Below are 21,364 nucleotides of genomic sequence, written 5' to 3'. Positions count from 1 at the left end.
TTTTTTTTCTCTCCCTCTCTCTCTCTCTCTCTTTTTTTTTTTTTTTTTTTTTTTAAAATCTCTGTACCGAGTGCAGGCAGTAACACTATCACTTCAAGATTTAAATGTACTCATTAAATTGGCAAAGCTGTAATAATTTACAGTCACTTCCTACTGCAGTGACAGAAGTTTATGAAGTACTTGGTAATGAGTTTTCTAGTGCTTGTGTCTGGAAAGTGAGCTGTTATATACTGCATGGACAGAATTTTGGTCATTATTTCCAGCTTGCAAATTGTGCTTGAATGGAAAAAAAAAAATGCTGACGAAGGAATTAACCTGTAAATAAAGTTGGGCAGCTAATATCATAGGAAACCAAATATAATAGTGGAATGTGAATGGTGGAGTAATGGTCAGCGGTGCTCAGTATTTCCAGCTGCGCTGCAAAGAAGGTAGTGGGGGTTCAGAGTGCTGTGTTTCTGGATGCAGCAGCTCAGGGCAGTAAAGTACATCCTTTCACCTGCCCATTCTGAAATCACATTCAAGTTTGCATGAGATAATTAACATTTTGAAAACACCTTTTTTTTTTTTCCTCAGTTGATTATATACAGCAGAAAAACTGGCAGTGTCTCAGGCAGTAACTGACTGCAGTGCAAAGCTAGTTCTGCCCTCCCGCAGTGGCGTGTACTGCACTGAATCTGGGGAGCCATTTTTCTCTTGGGGGAGAGTCCCCAAGAGTGTTCGTGGGAAACATCAGCTACTGGTTAAATCACTGCCTCCACTGGGAAGGTGTTGCTCTGGAGGGAAGCTGGGTTCCCTGCAGGGAAGCTGGTAAGGGGTAGCGCAGGAAGGAGAAAGCAAGGCTGGATAGACTTTCTCTGGCCACGTGTGAGCCCCAGCAGATGTACCTAGTGGCCTGGTCTTTTCCATGTGAAGATGACTTTCTTCTGTTGCAATCTAATGTAATTAGCTTGTGCTGTGCTTTGTCGCCATAAATTTCTGATTTAAACTTTGCATTGTCATAAAATGATTGTACGTTATTTAAAAAAAGAAAGACCAAAAAGGAAATTTCACTATTAAAATTGCTAAAACTCCAAAGCCAAGAAATGCCAGAGTTAGGTTTGCCTTTGGATCTCTAATTGGGCTTCCTCATGCGTAGTCATGGTAGAGTCTTCTCTTACGTGATCACGTGCTATTTTAACACAAAACCTACCACGTCATTTGCTGTAGATGCTGTTAGACTTGTAAATAACTGGGCAGAGGATTTCAGGAAGGAAAAGGAATAGTTCTGTGATTTAATGCAGGTAAAATCCCACACAGGAAAGCTTAGTGCTGCACTCGCTTCTACCACAGCCTTCCTGTGCGGTGCTGAACAACTTGCCAGAACCAAAACTTTGGCAGGTAGCCATTCAGTTTTTATTTGTCACTTGCTTGGGCTCCCCATGAGATATTAGCGTTTGGTATTTAGAAATATTCTGACTGAAATAATTTGAAGCCAGGGTTGCTTTGTAGGTCAACTTCTGGATCGATAAGCGTCGTCTTGGCAGGCCTTGACTTCTGGCTCTGTTGCTGATTTATGTGTCACCTTAAGAAAGTCTGTTTAGCTGCAATTTCCTACTCAAGTGGAGATAATAAGGCAGATGAGTTTGCAGTGGAGAGAAATCATTGAGAAGCCCTCTGGTACTAAGATAATTCAAGAGCGCTCGGGGCGGGGGCTGGGATTGGAAGAGCCTGAGGAGTGTCTAAGAATAAAGTAGATAAACGTTACTGCAGACAAGACTGAAGTATCCATCGGTACCTAAGCTTTCAGTTCAGAAGTGATGAGAGAATGTTCCTATTATTAATTTTTTTTGTAAGGTTGTAATTTGATAGTAAGCCTTTCCTGCTTGTGCCTGCCCAGATAGGAAAAAACCTTTCCTTTCGGAAAAAACCTTTCCTTTTGGATGCAAGTTGTTCTCTCTTCTTCGTTACTTCAGGATTAGCCTATTGCAGTGTTACTGAAACATCTTAAAATCAGTCGAAGATTGCTTCAAGTGTTTGACTTCCTTGCTGACAGCATCATTCCAGTGAGAGGGGGTCTGGCCCTGCCCCTTGCTCATGGTGTGGAATTTAATCTCTGCTGATGATGATTTAGGGAGCCCTAAATAGCCCGGGATCCTACTTCAGTTGTTTGTCTCTTGCTGTACTTGCCAGAGCAGGAGCCTGCAGGGAGGATCCCCTCTCATCCTTAAAGAAAGGGAAGAGCCAGGTGCAGGGACATGTTCTGCGTCCCTGAAAGAGTCAAAATTTTGTGATGAGACAAGCGTCAGGGGTCACATGCTTACCAAGTCCTTTGAAATAAGCTGGGAGCTGAGTACTCCAGTGATGAAGAGCTAGGAAGAGGTATTTTTATTTTCGTTTTTAAGAGGCTGAGAACAAGAGGTTTTGTTTCAGGAATTACTCTGCGCTGTATTGTAACAGTAATTGCTAGAGTGCCTAAAGCTTTTTCAGATACATGCTTTTTATTATGTCGGTGTTTTTTGGGTTGTTTTTTTTTTTAAGAAAATAAACAGTCATTCTACTTTGAAACCTTGCAGAGTAAATAAGACTGGCTTTACTGCTTGAAGAAAGAGTATAAAAATACACAACAGCTGTCTCATTTTCTGAATGCTATCCAGGCCCTGCCTGGGGCAGGGGTTCTGTGGAAAAAATAGTATGTGATCGTGCATGTAAAGACTATATCACACACACACAGAGAAGAGGAGAACGGTTGAATGGACAAGTTCTGGCATTTACTAACTTATTCAACTTAAATAATATGTAAAAAATAGTTTGTAGCAGGATGTGATTGGACAATACAATGTCTATAGGAGATTCTTCTTTACTTTGAGGGTGACAGAGCACTGGAACAGGCTGCCCAGGGGGGTTGTGGAGTCTCCTTCTCTGGAGATATTCAAAACCCGCCGGGACGATGTCCTGTGCAACCTGCTCTAGGTGACCCTGCTTCAGGACTGGATGATCTCCAGAGGTCCCTTCCAACCCTTGCTATTCTGTGATTCTGTGAGGAGGAGCTGTAAGATGCCAGAAAGGCTCTGATTTATCTGAGCAGTCCCACTGAAATCACTGTGATTAAACGGTACTTAAAATCAAGAACGATGACAACTGTTTGCTGACCAGGGATCTGACTGTAGTTCTCTGGCTTGGATCACTGGAGTCCCAGGTGTCGGTCCTCTTGACAGACGGCTGTATAACTCTGCTACTTCAAGTCTAGCTACTTCATTGGCATAAAGAATGTTCACTCAATTAACTTTCGGATAATAAAAATTTTGCAGGTTTCTTCTGAGCCGGTCCACACTCACGCTGTTGTGGGTTCGCAATGAGTTTTATTCCTGAAGTTACTGTCAGAATGTGGCAAGAATTGTCTTTATTGCAATGAACTCTTTGTCCTTACCTTGCCCAGTAGATGGTAGTGTTGGCTGGTTTTTCTAATTTATTTAAAGCTGTGCATTATGATGCATGGGTTTTTTTCTTCTTTTTTTGTCCTTTGCACTTCAGTTGTTCTTTAATTTTCTTCCCTTTTATTTCTGCCTGTTCTCCCAAGTAATATTTTTACCTTGTAGAAAACAGTAGTAGCGTTTATTCTGATTTGATCTCTGTGGGTACTGATAGGATCTTGTACACTCTCAAAAGGGCACAAGTAACAGCTAACGCAGATAGGCTGATCTTTGTTGCTCTGAATTAGACACATGCAACAGCAGGGACTTAATTTGAAACAGGATGGTATTTATTTCTTCCTAATAGGTTTGAGTTCTAAGAATTAATCTGCAATATGGTAGATATTTCACATTGTTTGCAAATTTATCCGATGTAGTGACAAATACACAGTGTGTTTTTAAGAAATGTGGAGGAAGAGAACCAAAAGCCCTTTTAACATATAATTCCCCCTACATGCAACCCCAGAGTGCCTTCCAGCCTGCATGATAAAGCAAAGAATGTCCATTAGAAATGGAAAGGGCCTGAAGCCACTGGAGGAGGGACAGCAGAAGTTCACTTGCAGTGTTAGGCTTAGTCATGTTCACTGAGAAAAAGTGAGTTTCCATGGTTGAGCCCAGCACGTGGTGGGCAAGGAATGATGGGCTGATCAAGAAGATGGAGCAGCATTTGCACAAGAACAGAAGGAGCTTGTGCTTACCCTGATAAAATTAAGTCCAGGGATACATGATTCCATGCTTCAAATGTGTATACCCAGAGAGTAAGTGCTAGGGTACTAGAGCTGTGTAATCCATAGGGTGATGTTGGGTTAAGAACAAATGGGTATAAACTGACCATGAATTAAATGTAAATGAAAAATTAGAAGAAGGTTTTTAAAGATAGGAATTCGGGAATGGATTTCCAGTAGAGGCACTGGTAACAGAAAATCTGGCTGCTTCTCTGCCGCAGCTGAAACATGAAATACTTTGTGTGATAGTTGCCTGCAATAAACAAAGGCTTAATCTCAGTGATTTCTGATACTTGTTCTGGTCCCATGTAAATTTTAATGTGATATTAATTTTTTTAAAAATGTTTATTGGTAGTAATTTTGATCCCTGTAGAAGAACTTAGCATGTGGACAGACAGAAATGGTTCAGAAAGTTATTTATAATGTTTATTTCTTATCTATTTAAGCTTTGACTTCTCTCAGTGTGTTCTTTACTTTTTGAATGAAAATTAAAATGTTCCTGGGGATTAAATTAACAGTCATATAAGCTGAAGTCCTGGTATATCAGGGCATCGTGTCCTGAGAGTGTGAAAATGTATCTCAGTTCCGAGTGTAAGGAATTTCTAATGATGCTTAGATGGAAGCTGCCACTTAATTCCCTTTTGATCCTTGTGGAAACTGCTAAACAAGGCAGCTAAGTAATTTCTGTGTTGGACTCATCCTGCCAACTCCGTTTTTGATATATTTGTGTCAAAAGAACTGCAGTAACTTGCAAATGTGCAAAATTTTTCCCCTTGTTGCTCACCTGTATGTGAAACTTTGAAAGTTAAATTTTCTATCTAAATGTTATCTTCTATTTCTTTTATCTTACTGTAGATTCGCTCATGAAAGCTGTTGAGATGTCTTTCTCTTCTTTGCCTTCTGATCTTTTAAGACGATTGGCTCCATTGGGTGGAATAGAGAATTATCTTCTTAAGAGGTTACTTAAAATTTGCAAACAGGCATTTGACAGAAGTCAAGTGGATTACATTCTTACCCAACAAGCTTTATAATTTATTGTCTTTTAAACATTGAAGTGACAAAAATCAGGCTTTTTCGTGAGATTATTACAGCCTGACTTTGTTTCCATCAGTGGGAATTTTACTGTTTGCTTTAATGAAGACAGGTTTAAGGAAAATCCCTTCATCCAGTGCAAATTTATATATTTACTTAAGGAGTTTTGTGATGTAAAAACAAATTTTTACTTCTCAGAAAGCTGTGGATCCATCCTCAGAAGTTAAATCAGTGGCAGTTTCCTTCGCTCTGTATTGCTGTCTGTATCCAGACTGTCAGGACATTTGGGGAAGTATCTGGGAGGACTGCTCTCACTATATTTTAGCTTGGATCACCAAAAATAGAGGAAATCTTATGACAGAACCTTTACCTTTAGTTCTTTTGTCACCTGCTTTCTAAGTAGAAGAGGCTTGCGAAAGCGTTGAATTTCTTCATGGACACATAAGCCACCATTAATCTAGATCCCTTTTTGTCATGCTTCCAAGAGTAGACAGTAGTTGGCACGTTCCACTGGCAGCTCTTTATCCTGTGATAGCTTTGTGCAGCATACTGCTCTGTACATCTATTTATCCTGTTTTTAAGCAATTAACCTCTGTCACAAGTTTTCCGTTGCTTTTCCTCCCCAGCTAAAACCAGAGTACGGCTTCTCAGGTCTGAGGCATTTTTCCAGTCGGCTTCGGAGAGCTCGGCGTGCACAGTAGTGCTGAGCTGTAGCTGGGGACGCAGTGGAGCGAAGGCAGACATGTCTGCTTGGGGTTTGCATCTGAAGAGGAGCTGGAGGCCTCTGACACTGATAGGGGCGAGGCTGCAGCCAAAACCAGGAGGTACAGAGGTCAGACGAGGCAGCTGGCCCAGGAGCGTTGCCGTGCCCTCCTGCCTGCTAAGGCAGTGGCAAGCGGTTAGTCTCCATCGCTGAGCCCGTCTTAGCCTGGTGGCCTGACTGTTGAAGAGCTGCTTCCTTAAGGGTTCGGCTCTCGCTGCCGAGAAGAACCCCCAGTGAAAGGGTAGCTGGGGGCAGCCTTTCCTGCAGTCATCTGTCATCATTTGATGGCTGTCAGTCAGCCCCTCTGAAGCCAGAAGGGCTGGTGGGTTGCCGCACAGGCCAGGGTGCCCTCCTCACGTACCATGGGAGGACCTGTTGGAGGAGGAATGTATGCCTACTGTCAGGGCTGAACATCGATCGGCTCATGCAGAAATATCCCAGTTATTAATTGGACTGCTCAGAAATACCTTTGGTGTACATATGTTCTGGCTGATGTTGTATGAAGGTGCAGGAGAGTGTTTCCAGGAATTGGTTAGTAGCCTCCCTGTGACCTGTTGGTTGGTGGGCTGCAGCACCGTGTTTTAGCCTGTCCTCACAGCCTGCTTGCGGAGCCAGCTGTTGCAGTTGGAGCTCCTGGAAGCAAGGAGGGGTTTCCCTCTGGCATCCACCTATTGCAGAGGTAGCAAAGCACCAACAGCAAAAATGAGCTTAACCAAAATAGGAACCAGGCTGGGTGCGTTAAGTCAGCCGTGAGACACAAGGATCCTCTTTTGAATGGTAACACCACTGCTTTTCTTCGGGTGGAACAGCATGAATGTCTGTCCACAAACTCGAGTATGAGCACATGGTGTTACTGCATTTGGTTGCCATTCAAAGCTGGACTCTGGTCTTTCAGTCCAGATGGATTTATCATCAATTTGTCCACACTTGCCTATCTGTTGCAAGTGTAGCTGATTGCAAGTGAAAATCTTGGCTTCTGAAATCACTCGACTTTGTGAGGTCCTCTTCTTCTTCTCCTGCCCCTCAGCTTATTATTTCTGAGTTGCTAGCATTCATTAGGACCTGGTGGCTCTTTGCAAATGCTGAGTCTGGAAGGACTGTATCAGCGAAAGCACATTGTTGTGGTATGTGCATCATGGGGCACACCTTCGCTTTCAGTCAAAATGGCTTATTTTTGGTACTGTACCGTAGCAGCGTCCAAAGCGAGTGGAAGTGATTCATCCTGCAGCCTCCAGAGGCACAGAGAAGATCAGTGTAGTGCCAGGCAGTTGTTCCTCATCTCATTTTCCCAAGGTAAAGTTGCCTGACCAGAGAAACAGAAATAGGCTTCATGCTACTGCCCTGAAGGAATGTTCTCACAGGTGGGTGCTGGGGACCTCACGCTCAGGCATCATTTTTCCCATTGATCGCCACTGGTGAGAGCACCTCCCTGCTGGAGACCTGTCCTCGGTGGCAGAGCTCAGAGAGTTATACCCCTTCGCTGTTCGGAGCGGACAATCGGGGGACAAAACGCTGCCTTGAGTTCAACCCCTGTAGCCAGCGGGGCCCGCAAACCACGTAGTGACCGGGAAGCTGAAGTTTATTCTCATCTGGTAGCGCTGCAATCGTGATGGCGTTCGAAAGACGCTTTTCTGCTGGCAGCAGGATGGGTACAACTCCCGGTGCTCCTGTGTAAGCACAGCATGTGGGATATTGTTGAGCCTTGCTTCTGGCTGACAGTAATAACACGTTCAGCGTGTAATTAAACAGCTCATAAACTGCCTTGAGATGTTTGTTTATGTGCGCTTTACAGCGGTTAAGTGCTGTGGTTTTGGAGGATGCTGAAATTTCTGTACTGCGCGAAGCGTTTGTATTTGATGTTCAGTTCCCTTTTCCTCGGCAAAAATACCCAGTGACTGGAGTGCGTTATTTTGCTGGCAGTGAAAAAGCATACGGTTAGGAGATTTTCTCATGAATTTCTGCTACTGATTTTTTGATTCCTGTGCGTAAGTTAGATATTGATCTGCATGTGGAGGCATCTGTATCAATATCTATCGCAAATTAATGTTTTTAGATAATAACATGAGTTCATATTTTGCTTGATAGAAACAAAAAAGGCTTGTTTCCAAATCCTTGGTGATAAGCAGAAACACACAGAAATGAGGTAATAGAGTGAGGGCACCATGTAAAAACCATTTTGGTGAGTAGAAGAAGATGCAGTAGGAGAGTATTAGTAAATTTTTACTATTCTCTATGTCATTTGTTTTGTCTTACAGTTTAGAGTGAATGAATTTGGGGCCCTGGAAGTGATTACAGATGAAACAGAGATGGAAAGTGTTAAAAAGGCAACGGCTACCACAACCTGGATGGTTCCAACTGCTCAAGAAGGTCAGTTAAGAGGCAGTAAACGTTTTCTGTGGTAGACTGTATTTTGTTTTAATATATCAGCTTCTCTTAAAGATTGCCCCTCAAAATAAAAACCAAACAAACGAAACTTACTTGCTTTAGTGCACAGAGTATCTCCGATGATCTTACCTGTTTCTTGAAATGAATGCATTTTAAGTTAAAAGAAAATAATTCCACTGTTAAACATCTGAAGTTCAATTTAATTTGCAAAGTAGTCGATTTCTTTCTTTAAACTTTTGAGAATTTTTTTAGATGTTGTTTTTGTAGAGCTGGTTCTCCAGACTGCCCACAGCCTTTACTAACTGCCTACAGTGACCAAAGCACCGCGCGTTGTAAACTGCCTTCACGCGGTACCGGCTGCCGCTCAGCTGCTACCACTGATGTCAGTGTATGTCTGCACTGTTGCCTTGCTCCTGCTGACTGTGCTTTTTTACAGTATTAAAATTAGTGTGTAGTAATCATAGGATCGTTCAGGTTGGAAAAGACCTGTAAGGTCATCAGGTTCAACTGTTAACCTAACCCTGCCATCCCACCGCTAAACCATGTCCCTAAGCACCTCATCTATCCTTCTTTTAAATACCTCCAGGGATGAGGACTTGACTGCTTCCCTGGGCAGCCTGTTCCAGTGCCCGAGAACCCTTTTGGTGAAAAAATTTTTCCTAATGTCCAACCTAAACCTGCCCTGGCACAACTTGAAGCCATTGCCCCTCGTCCTATCGCCCGTTACCAGGGAGAAGAGGCCGACCCCCACCTGGCTACAGCCTCCTGTCAGGCAGCTGTAGGGGGCGATCAGGTCTCCCCTCAGCCTCCTCTTCTGCAGGCTGAACACCCCCAGTTCCCTCAGCCGCTCCTCACAAGACTTGTGCTCCAGACCCCTCACCAGCTTTGTGGCTCTCCTCTGGACATGTTCCAGCAACACAACGTCTTTCTTGTAGTGAGGGGCCCAAAACTGAACACAATATTCGAGGTGCAGCCTCACCAGCACCGAGTACAGGGGCACGATCACTGTGCTCCTCCTGCTGGCCACACTGTTCCTGATACGGGCCAGGATGCCATTGGCCTTCTTGGCCACCAGGGCATACTGCATGTAGGTTTATTTTGAATGATAAAATTCTAATAGTTACGGTATCTGCCAACCAATAAGGTGTTTCCTGGTTTTAAAATACTGATGTAAAGAAACACCTTTTTTGTTCAAGGGAAGTTTGTTTATGTGGTCATAAATTCTGAAAATTTTGATACACTGACTCCAGCAATGTGTAGCATGAAAGCGAGTATCACAACTAGTTTTTTGTTACTTACAACTACCTAGGCTTTTTTCCTTGTTGATATTTTATCAATTTTCTTTTAAAATATGCATTCTGTAAGTCCTTTGAAAAGCAGACGTCAAAATTTGGATTTAATAATCATCAGTATAAGCACAATAAGCAAAGTCAATGAAAGTTTTCTTTTGCTACGCCCCCACCGTTAAGTCTTAATCGTCATGTGACTTTTGTGAATAGATGAAACATTTACACCAGTGGGAAAGAAGTTTGGGCCTCAGCTGGAGCTTCAGGTCTGAAGCTTCAGACCACAGCTTCTCTGTTCTGTAAGTCTGTCTCCAAGGCAATGATAGTTATTCAAGATTCAAATCTGTGATGAGAGTGGCAACAGTGTGGTAGTGTAGTAGCACAACAGGTTCTCTCCTTAGACTGAGAGAGCACAGTTATCTGCAGCAAAGTGTACAACTTCATCCCCTACAGTCTGGTAAACCTAAAAAAAAAAAATAATGTTGCTACTGATTTAAAGTGTATTTATGTGTCTATAAACATACCAAGTAAGCATCCTACTACTACTTTACACTATCTTTGGTGAATTTAATGCTCCTCAAAGATAAAATTATTGCTAAAATTTCCCATTGTGAAAGGAAATTGTTGTTGCAAGCCACTCATGATGCTGGAGTATAAATACAGCATGTAAATTCTATATTTTTCTAGCACACAAGAGTTCATTTTACTCCAATTTCAAGCTAGTACAATGCTCAAGCAAAAGAAATAGTTTGTGACTTGAAATTTGCCTTTTGGGGGTGTGCAAAGTCAATGACCTGCTCTAGAAGCTGGAGAACTTAACAGCGCTTCTTACTTGCCCGTGCGTGAAAGAAACGGTACCCTCTCCTAAGCTATACACCTTGGCTTAGGATGAGTGAGTACCTTAGTATTTGAAAGTTTCTTTGCTACAAATCAGTGATTTTTTTACTTCTGGTAGACCTCAGGCAAGTTGAGCAATAGTTGCTGCTGTGAGAGACCGTAGAATGTAGTCAATGATTTATTTCCAGAAATAAGTTCACCTATTGAAAGATAACTCCCTTCTTACCCCAAATGTTTTTCCCAAATGACCCTCTATATAGGTAAAAAAAAAGGCACGTCAGCAAGAGATGATGGAGTCTGTGCAGTGATGACTCTGTGGGCAGTCAGCATGGTGCTTGTCACAAAATTCACTCCTTCCACGAGCAGCCACAACAAGCAGTGTTGATGTGCCACTGATGACAGAAGCATGAAATTGGTGGATTCAGCTCTCTCCTGTTGCAGTATGAAACCCCAACTTGCTTGTCAGGAGTACAGACCCCCTACAGACACTAACTCCCAGCTCTTCCAACAAGAGTGGCGTGACTTCCGCTCTCCTGTTTGCTTGGCCAGGCCTGCTGGGGGTGGTTGGAAACGTTATCACCTCTACCTAAGTGAATTTACTTTTTTCATTGTGCAGCCTTTTCAGAAAAGACAGGGATCCCCACGAGGTTGAAGGAAACTGCAAAAATGGATGGACTTGTTTTCTGTGAAAACTGCTACCGCTACGGTACCATAGAGGAATTTGTTCCTGAAGGGAAATTTTGCAGCCAGAAATGTGCCCAGCAAGTAAAAAACAAGTAGGTGCTATTGTAAAGCATAGAAACAAAGTATTTGGCATGAATGCAGCATGAGATAAAAGTGGTGGGATAAAACACTAATGGTGGGGAAAAGGGAGATATTAAGTAGACATGTTTTGGTGAATCTCCATCGGTTTATAAGGTCCTTTCACTGTTTTTCATGTACATGCATTAACAGCATTTGGTTTTGTCTAACACTGATGTTGAAGGCAGTCTTTTTTTGCACAGTGTGCTGTGTTCTGCTGTCAGATGCAAGTGGTAAAACAGTCTATGGGATGCATGAATCCATGTCAGGCTCCCACCCTGTTTCATAATCATTGGAATTAGGATAATCAGTAATGAGATGGTTGGTGTGGTAAGTTAATTATAATTAAGTGCAAGAGCTGTGTTATAGATGACAGTGAGTGGAAACATGAGCACACTGTAGTTTCTCAGCTCCTTTTCTTTCAGCTAGCGCAGTTCGTCTCATCATAAAAGAAGGTTTGTGTTAGTATGTCCATTCTGTATTGCATATTACTGCATTACAGCAGTTTTTAACATCTATGATTTTGTACATTTCCCTTCATTTTTAGCTAATTGCTTCAAAGTTTTCTGTTCTGCTTGCTTGTTTAGCAATTTGTACGGTCACATACCAGCTTTCTCCAATTGGATTTGTCAGTCTTAACAACTACCTTTGCTTTCCCTTCAGTAAACTGCCCTGCAGTCCTAAACATTTCACAGTTTGCTTCTGCGTGAGACTTGATGGTACATGGGGAAAGACACACTGTTTAAAACATGCAGAACTTGTTCAGCATAAGCTGACAGCTTTCCTTTTGCAGTTGTTATTGTGTGTCCTTCAGCATAATTCTTCTGACAGATGTAATTTTCAACAGTATTTCTTAAGAATATATTTGGTATAATACCCAGGGACCTACAGACACCTGACCTTCAGATTTACTTGTTTTTTGCTTGTTTTATGAATATGAGAAGTGACATAATATTGGCTTTGTGTCATTGTGTTACTCTTGTAATAGAGAACCAAAGGAGGAAAAGCCCAGTGTGGAATGCAATGGGGAAGACGATTCCAAAGGCATTCGGAAAAGAAAAGCAAAGTTGCCTCTCAAAGACGAGTCCAGGGATAATGGGGAGAAGAGAGAGAATCCTGATGAAACTGTTAGTATGCATCATAAACCCATTCCTGCAAGTATTTTGCTGGGAGTTTTGCCTTATATTGCAATGTCAGTAAATTTCATCAGTCTACAAAAAGAAGTGATGGCATCACTCTATCAGAGCCAGAATAAGTAGTTAGTTCACTTACCAATTTAATTATGCCTCATCAGTACATTGTAATTATTGACAATGAACTGATAAGAGCTGGTTTTTTTTATGTGTTTTCCCTCCTTTAAGAGCAGAACAAAAATAATTTAAAGGAAAAATGATACTAACCTGGACTTGCTATGTCTTCAGCATAGAAAAACAGGAGTATGTATTTCCCAAGACCTGTTACTTTGTCACTCTGCACATGAATAAATGACTATAGACCAATAATTTATTCACAAAGAAGGCTACATTACATTTAAGAAGAGAATACTTTCGATTTTCTTAGTGTAATTTGCCTTAGAAAACGATAGCTAAACATTTGGGTTTGTTTTGTGTTACAGCGTAATGTGCTCTGGGGCACCTTTTGGTTTTTTTCCATGTGGATTTATTCTTCATTTTAGAATAAACTTATCACCGTACCTTCCCATTATGTTTGCTTTCCCATAATATTTGTTTTCTTCCCACTAGCTGTGACACTGCTGGGGAGGAGCAAGGTTTTGAGGGAGAAGGGGAGAGCTCTGCAACTGCTGAATTGTCAAAAGGCTGAAGACACCAGAGCTCTCGGAAGGGAATTTGTAGCTCTCTGTATAGCGGTATCTTAGGCAAAAGTCAGGGGACACCTTCTTTGCCTCTGTGCATCTGCCCTCCCAAATTAGTACTTACTCTGTTCATCTGTTTGGCTGCTAACAAAACTGTTAATATACAAGCAAGGAAATAAATAAAAAAGATCAATGCAGTTTTATATTTAGTAAAGCAATTGTCCATTTGAAAAAAAGCAGACTAAAGCTGTGAGAGGTTTTCCTTTAAATTATTCTGGAAGCATGAATATATCAAAGTTACTGCTATTTATCGCCGGCTCAGCCAGGCCTGCTGAAGGCTTCGTGATCTGTCCCTGGCTTAGACAAGGCTGGCTGGCTGAGTGCCGGCTGTTGAGAGTTCTTCTGTCTGTCATTTTCACCGTGTTTTGCTTTCCCATAATATTTGTTTTCTTCCCACTAGCTGTGACACTGCTGGGGAGGAGCAAGGTTTTGAGGGAGAAGGGGAGAGCTCTGCAACTGCTGAATTGTCAAAAGGCTGAAGACACCAGAGCTCTCGGAAGGGAATTTGTAGCTCTCTGTATAGCGGTATCTTAGGCAGAAGTCAGGGGACACCTTCTTTGCCTCTGTGCATCTGCCCTCCCAAATTAGTACTTACTCTGTTCATCTGTTTGGCTGCTAACAAAACTGTTAATATACAAGCAAGGAAATAAATAAAAAAGATCAATGCAGTTTTATATTTAGTAAAGCAATTGTCCATTTGAAAAAAAAGCAGACTAAAGCTGTGAGAGGTTTTCCTTTAAATTATTCTGGAAGCATGAACATATCAAAGTTACTGCTATTTATCGCCGGCTCAGCCAGGCCTGCTGAAGGCTTCGTGATCTGTCCCTGGCTTAGACAAGGCTGGCTGGCTGAGTGCCGGCTGTTGAGAGTTCTTCTGTCTGTCATTTTCACCGTGTTTGCTGTGATCTGTCACTGATGGCTTGCTTTGTTTTTGTTGGACATCTGCAGGTTGGTTTGAGATAGCAAAGAGCTATGTCAGTAGCCATTTAAATGAAGTCACAGTTAAACCTTTAGTGTCTCAGTTTTTACTGTGCTAGACTTTGGAACTAATGAGGTTACTGTACTTTTTTTTTTTTTTTTTAAATTCAGGAGGACAAACCTGAAGGAAGGATCTTGAGAGTCTCACAGAGAGCCAGGAGAAAAAGAAAAGGGGAAATAACAGTTTTGAAGCAAAGTAAGTTAAATTATGAAACAAAAATCTCAACTGTCAATTCTTTAAGTAATATCCATACCTTAGTTTGAATTGTCAGCATTGTTTCACTGAATTTGTATTCCCTATTGAATACATTTTTTTCAATTCTGTAAAAAGAGTTATTTATAGCAATTAAGTTTTAAGGATTGAACAACTGAGAATGCCAAGTGAAAACCGGGAAAAAACCCATCAGTTGGAGATTGACTCCCTTTTAAAGAGAGCCAGTTTACATACCTCTGGCAGCGTGGAGTAGGATATAGTGAGTGTAAACATAATTGATGCACATTTTAGGGGTTTTTTGAAACCCTCCAAAGAGTCCCGGTATTAAAGGGAATTGGGCCCATTGAGTTCCCAGATGTTGAAAGACATGTATTAAGCAGAAGTGAAAGTTTACTTTTGTCTCCTTGGGGATCAATCTCGTATCTACAGGATGTGCTGGAAGTAGACACATTTATGGAACTGTTTAGGAATAATTGCTATAATCAGTCCATAGGGACATAAGCTGCATCAAGCGGCGTAATAAAACATATTTTAAATGAGTGCTGTTTTTTCAAGCTGTTTGTATGATAGATACTTTTAGGAAGAATGGGAGAATCAGCAGCTATTATACCTCAGTGGTAAACCAAGCACAAACCTACATCGTGCCCTCCAAAGTGTTTCTTACGGTACACTGGGAGCCATTACCAGAAGTTGCTGGGCCACTAATCAGCACAGAGCTCCAAGTAGCTCTGCTGCACGCTAGGCAGATGAAATACTGACTGCAACACATAAAAGTTACGGAAGATCCCCCTCCTGAGATAGAATTACTCCTGAAATATAAATATTATTTCTACAGTTGTTTCCAAAGCGGAGGTGATAAGAAGTATGTGAGATACAAGCACAAAGCTGATGCTCTGTGGAAATCACTGCTGTCCACTGACAGAATTATCTGTACAGATTTCTTCTGTTTTTTTTTTATTTGGGAAAATGTCAGTTGAGCACATGAGATTTGGTATAAAAGACCAATTTATATTCAAAACCAAGCACACAACTGTGTATTATTGTGCTGAATAACACATCTCTTAAATGGAATAGATAAAAACTGGGTAAATCACAAATAAAATGAATGCACTTTAATAGTGTTGAGCTATTGCTGTCATTCTGAAATTTGTTATCTTTTGGTTACGTTATCAGCTCTCTTCAGGAGAGTTTGGCATCACTGTTGTTATGGTTCATGTTTTAGTCATAAAAAAGCTTAGCCAGACTGTTACTTAAGGGGCTTATTTCTCTTGTGAGTAGCCCACAGTCAGGATCAGGCCAGAATCATACTGTGGACAGTGAGAAATGGAAGCATGAGCTTATGGTCTGAAATGCTAAGCTGCGTGGGCAGAGGAGGCATTTTAGGTGGAGATCAGCAGAGCAGAGTGGAGGTGTATGAAAGTAGATCTGTACATGGCCAGCCTCACAAGCCATCTGTTTTTGAAGTTCCTGGGTTTTGCTAGTGCAGTTAGTGCCTTATTTTCAAGGCGTAAAAACTGTTACTCACTGATGTGACTGTAGCCAATATTAAGATGGACTGTGGCCAATATTATGATTACTGTGCAAGCATATGCAAGCGTTCATGCTATGTGAGCAAACCTGAAACTGGAGGTTTCTGTTATATGCTAATGACGCGATGGGGGAAAAAAGCCCTGGTGACAGTTTTGATGGCTTGGAGAAATTAATGTTAAATCACTGCCTCTCCATCCAAAACCAACAAAGTGGTGGAGTAGGTTAGAAACATTCTGAATACGGTTAAGGAATAAAGTATTTCAACTGTGATTAAAAAAACATATTACAAGTGTTACCTGGTTGAAAATGCTTTCCAGGAAAATAAATTCTTGGGGGGAAAAAAAAATCTAAAATATTGAGCTACTTTGTGATTTGAACTGATCTTTTTACACATTTGCAAATTGTATATCTTAATGCTTCTTATGAGCAATAGGGGAAAAGGGACAGAGGGCAAATCTTTGTAAGTTGCTCTCGTCACCTGAAAAAGTTTTTTCTTGTTACTAAGCAAGATTTGAACTGCTGGAAGCTTTTCTATACAAACCAGGAACCTTTGTGTTCCTGGTGCTGTTAAACCCACAGATCTACTTCTTTTCCTGAAATAAGTCCTGAGAAATGCCATGAATGCATTTAATAAAAAGTAGATTTGAGATAGGTATACTATAAGCTTCAAAGTGTGGGGTTGGGTTATTTTTTTTTCCTTGGGAAGTTAACAGTTACAGAATTCTTTTGCCATTGTGTGCTTCTTTACAGCTGTACCCTCTAAAGGAAGGCAAGCATGGTGTTGGGCATCCTATCTGGAGGAAGAAAAGGCCATTGCAGTACCTACTAAGCTTTTTAAAGAGGTAGGACCTTCTGAAATTTAAATCAGTCAACCACCTAAGATCATGAAATTTCTAGGAAATCAGTTTAAAAAAAATTTGAAGATTTTGCACTTCTGTGGGGGAAACCCTACATGATTAAAATAATGCTGGATTATAATAATAATGATGGATTAAAATAATCCATCAGCAATCGTCAGGGTAGTCAAAACATGTGAAATCTTTCTCTGCTTTTTCGGAGAATTCTCTAGTTGTAGATGAATGCTGTCAACTAAGACTACAGAAAGCAGATGCTTTTCCAAAATCTGCAAGTTCTAGCCTTTCCTTCTAATCTCTGAAGCTAAAAATCTGATACATACCCTCATTTTTTTCATGCCATATCACTCTCTTCAAATACATTTAGAAAGGTGCTACAATGGTCATCTCTTGGCTGTTGCTTTGATTATATTACCTGTCTTTGTGTGGCTCCTGCTGACATTATGTTTTGTTACTACATCAGATACTAGTTTGGCTTGTTCCCATTTTGCCTGTCATCTGATTGGATGTCACATCGTCGTCTCTTGCTTGTCCTTTGCCTGCTATGGTAGTCTTTGTCATTTGTCATTTCAGTGCTTTCTCTAGCACTGTCTCTCTTGCTTGGAAGAGAGCTCTGTATGCAAATCCACAAAGCTTCCATGCTGTTCTCTTCTCTTGAAAAACCTGGCAAAACACATGAATGTGTCTCAGCTGCTGTACTTCTGCGATGTGTGTCTGGTATTATTCTTTGATAATTCTGTTCTTGCTTGTGGTCTGTTTCTTGCATCCATTTCTTCGTGTTTGCTTTGTACTTTAACTACTACATCTTTTGTGCAGGGATTAGCTTTTCTTCTTACGTGTGCTTGTTATGCTGACCTTTAATTGGTGCTTTTAGATGTTACTGAGGTACAAAAGTAAAGAACTAGGATTGCAATGCACAGAATCTATAGGTCTGTAGGTGCAAGAACAACAGTTACCTGACCGTCCTTAGTTAAACCGCCCTTTGCTATATACTGGTTGAAAAATTAACAAGAAAAAATTCTGGAAGGTTGTTGCTCTGCCTATCTGAAGTTTCGTGAAGTGTGGCACACAGACACATACCAGCCTTTCTGGGCGCTGCACACTGTTGTAAAGTCTGGAGTGCTGTGGCGACGTATTGTTTCCTTTATTTTTCTCCACAGTGTACTTTTCTTGTTCAGTGCATCTTATTTAATATTTTCTTTTAACGTCTTTAGCCCCTGGGTTACTCTAAGGTTTTATTTAGCATTTAGTATTTAGAGCCTGTAGCATAGAGAGAATTCATAACAACACTCAGAAGTGGCTAGGTAGTATTTCTCCATTTTACAGATGGACAGGCCAGCCACAGGAACCACTTAAAAAAACCCCAAAACCCAAACATCACCACCGATTTTGAATTGTTGATTTCCGTTTGGATTGTGAGAATTACTCTTATTTTTTCAGTTCAGAAGCAGTACTTTTCACGGCATTTTTTCGTACCCTTAGTTAGGAATGGTCAGGATAATGGAGAGTCCTTACTGGTTCCTGGTACTTAAATCTGAGAGTCGTTTCTAGGCTGTGACTAACAAGCTGTTATTGCTCCAGTAAAACAAAATTATTATTGACTATTGAATTTTCTTTTTTTCAGTCTCTGACTCCCCTGATGTAATCTTTTGGGGTTTATGTATATTCCTGCACCATACATAAACATTTCTAATCCTCAGTCTGCCGTCTGCTCGTTTGCTGACTCCTTTTACCTTTACTCTTACTTTGTTCTTGTATCTCTCCTTAACAAAGTTATCTTGTAAAGCTCATGTGTGATTACTAAGTTTGTCATAGCTTTACCTTGGGTGATATATTGAGAATAATGCACAAAATTGAAATCTGTTAAATAGTATTGAAGTTATTAGTCTTCTAAAAGTTGCCTGTTATTTTGCTTTAACAGAAACCAAACTAAAGATTGTGTTGCCTTAGAAGTTTTAGATTTGACAAGGGGAAGAACGGTGAATAATTTGCGTCTTAAATGTCAGGCAAAACCTGTGTGATAACTGCTTAATTCTTGGTGTCTTGTTTGTGGAATTTTGTACTGTCTATACAGGAATGTTTATTGTTATAATGAAAGAATAAACAGATCTGTGACTTTTTAATTGTTTCCTTTCTTTGTAATTTTATTTGTGCTTGCTTTTGCAGAATACCAGTTACATTTTTGGCCACTGTTCCTCAATGTGTCAGTATTTCTAGCATTTCAGTTTTCCACTGAGGTTTTGTATCTGTAAGGTTTTATGATCTAGAGGGCATTAACTGCAAGTCTGTGCACCAAGATGAACTTTAAAAGTTTCAGTTTATTGATTTTTTTAAAAAAAGTTGCTTTTAAATTCCTCTTGAGGAAGTATCTAGAATTACACATCGTGTAACTTCATTAAACTTTCATTGGTAATAAAATGTTAAGTGTGGTGATGTTAAGATGGAATAACTTTTCAGATGCATGTACTGCAGTCAGATACTCTGATCCCTTAACTCAAGTCTACAAAATGATCTAAGCTATTTTTAGATAGGGACTCAGAGCTGCGGTTAGACATCTATTAAGTCAGCCTAAAGCAGCCAGCTAAACTGGTCTGGTTCTCCATTTCCCTTCCCTTTGACTCCCTATTCCTGCTCTTGTGCCACGCACTGCATTTTTTTCTCCTGGGTTTATTATTCAGTTCTATCAGTTGCAGCCAATGCCACCAAAGAGAGGATTCTCTTCTGTGCAGTTAGGGTGGGACCTCTCTGAGTGCCTCCCTCGGTATCCTTCTCTTCCCATTGAGTGCCGAGGTACTGCAGATGGCTAGGGAGCTTGTGTAGCTTTTAGGCAGGGACATACAAGCTGCTTCTCCTGTGTTTTGTCTGTAACCATTTGGGACATAAAAACTGGCTGTGAACTTCATAACCCGTGGAAAACCCTCTTCCGTTTCAGTCAATTATTTTTCTGATATTGCCTCCAATTTAACCTTAATACCTGCTAGCTTCCTTCTTTAACAGAGGGCAGGGAGAATGATACATGGGATGCCGATGCCTTCTGATTGAAAACATCTGCTCTGCTTAGCCTTGTTTTCACTTTCTGTTTTTTGAGAGATGTTTTTCTGGGTTCGTTGTAATGTGATATAAGGGTAGTCATGTTCCTGTGGTGCAAAAATATTCCTGGAAGACTAGCTAATCTGTACTCAACATATAAAGGAGAAAATTACGTCAAAGAAGCCACCCCGATATACAAACAGTGTTTTGTATTTCTGCCTTACAGTTCATCTTTGATGGCCTGAGATGGGGAAATGAAAAGGCAAAAGAGAGCCTCATTGTGATTATTATAGGAATGATGACCACTAGGAATGTGTAAAAGTGTCACTGTACAGGCTGAAAAATAAATAATTACATTGTTAAAAATAAATAATTACATTACATTGTTAAAAATAAACCATTACATTGTTAAAATGTTTTGTTGACAGTGAAAAAAGTTGAGGGCAAATCATGTCATCTTCTTTCCCTTAATTAACTTTTCTGCTAATTCCTTACAATTTTCTTACATACTCTCAAGTTTTAAGTCATTCTAGTATCAACGTGTTTTTCGAACAGTCATCAATTTCTCTTTTCCACTGTATGTTTTTAAAAATGCAAAACTTATTTTAAAGTGATTTATTGGTACTGTCAGAAACATGAATAGTAAATAATTGTTGTTCTTCTCCTTATAAAGATATTCTTTCTCTGGTATACTTTCAGAAGTATTGAAGCTGTCCTTTTCCATTGCAGTATCAGTCTTTCCCATACAACAAAAATGGATTCAAAGTAGGGATGAAGCTGGAGGGCGTGGATCCCGAGCACCAGTCGATATACTGTGTTCTCACGGTGGCTGAGGTAAGCAGGGGCTGCGAGCAGCCGCGGTGCAGGATTACAGGAGAGACTGAACCAAAACAGCAGCAGCCGAAAGTGCTCGCTCTTCCCTAACAAGCAGACAGAAACTGTATGTAGGAAGATGGCTTTTAAATTAATAACGCTCTATTAAATCTACCTGACAGACGTGTAAAGACTATATCCAGTGCCATGCAGCAGTGACTATTTTCATATATTTAACATATGCAGCTAGAGAAAACAGTATTACGCTATTTGGGTGATGTGTGTTTTTTCTGTAATCCTGTAGTTTATGCTGAAAAGAGAAAATAAGTAGGAAAAACATAACTATGACAACTGATATATAGCAGTTTTATAGAAACTTGATAGTATACAGTTGCTCCATTCACTTATACAAATACCTAACACTTTTTGTGTTGCAGTTGTGCTACAATTGTTTCAGGCTGATGGCCTCAGAAATTGCCTGTATTGGCAACTTCTACAAGTTAGTATACAATATAAACTCAGTTTGTCTTTTTGCTGCAGTTTATGAAATATTTTTCCGATGAGTGGCTTGTTTGATTTTAATATTATAAATGAGAACCCATTTCTCAGTTACATTTTGTATGTCTTTCAAACACACATTAGTTTTTATGCAGTTTTACTGAGGATCCTTTTTTGGTTTTGTTTAGTGAATTAAAATGGGGAAACAGGATAGGTAGGTACTCTGCTCTGTATCACTGGTATTCTGGGCAGCTGTGATTCTGTGGTTTATATTTTAATAGTCTAGATGTATGTGT

General features: G+C 40.5%; 1 protein-coding gene across 1 annotated transcript in view; it reads left to right on the top strand.

Moving 5' to 3' along the window:
- Positions 1-21,364, top strand: part of L3MBTL3 (L3MBTL histone methyl-lysine binding protein 3) — a 72,988-nt gene that overhangs the window by 5,002 nt on the left and 46,622 nt on the right. Inside the window, exons 2-7 of the mRNA XM_009644371.2 lie at positions 8,225-8,336; positions 11,094-11,253; positions 12,267-12,405; positions 14,241-14,325; positions 16,624-16,715; positions 20,487-20,591. Of these exons, the coding sequence (XP_009642666.2) occupies positions 8,225-8,336; positions 11,094-11,253; positions 12,267-12,405; positions 14,241-14,325; positions 16,624-16,715; positions 20,487-20,591 (693 nt within the window). The remainder of the gene's footprint in view (positions 1-8,224; positions 8,337-11,093; positions 11,254-12,266; positions 12,406-14,240; positions 14,326-16,623; positions 16,716-20,486; positions 20,592-21,364) is intronic.

The sequence above is a fragment of the Egretta garzetta genome, unplaced genomic scaffold (genome assembly GCF_000687185.1).
Source record: "Egretta garzetta isolate BGI_Z169 unplaced genomic scaffold, ASM68718v1 scaffold397, whole genome shotgun sequence".
Taxonomy (NCBI): Eukaryota; Metazoa; Chordata; class Aves; order Pelecaniformes; family Ardeidae; genus Egretta; species Egretta garzetta.
Note: the sequence above shows the minus strand (reverse complement) of the source record. Positions and strands in the feature narration are given on the sequence as shown.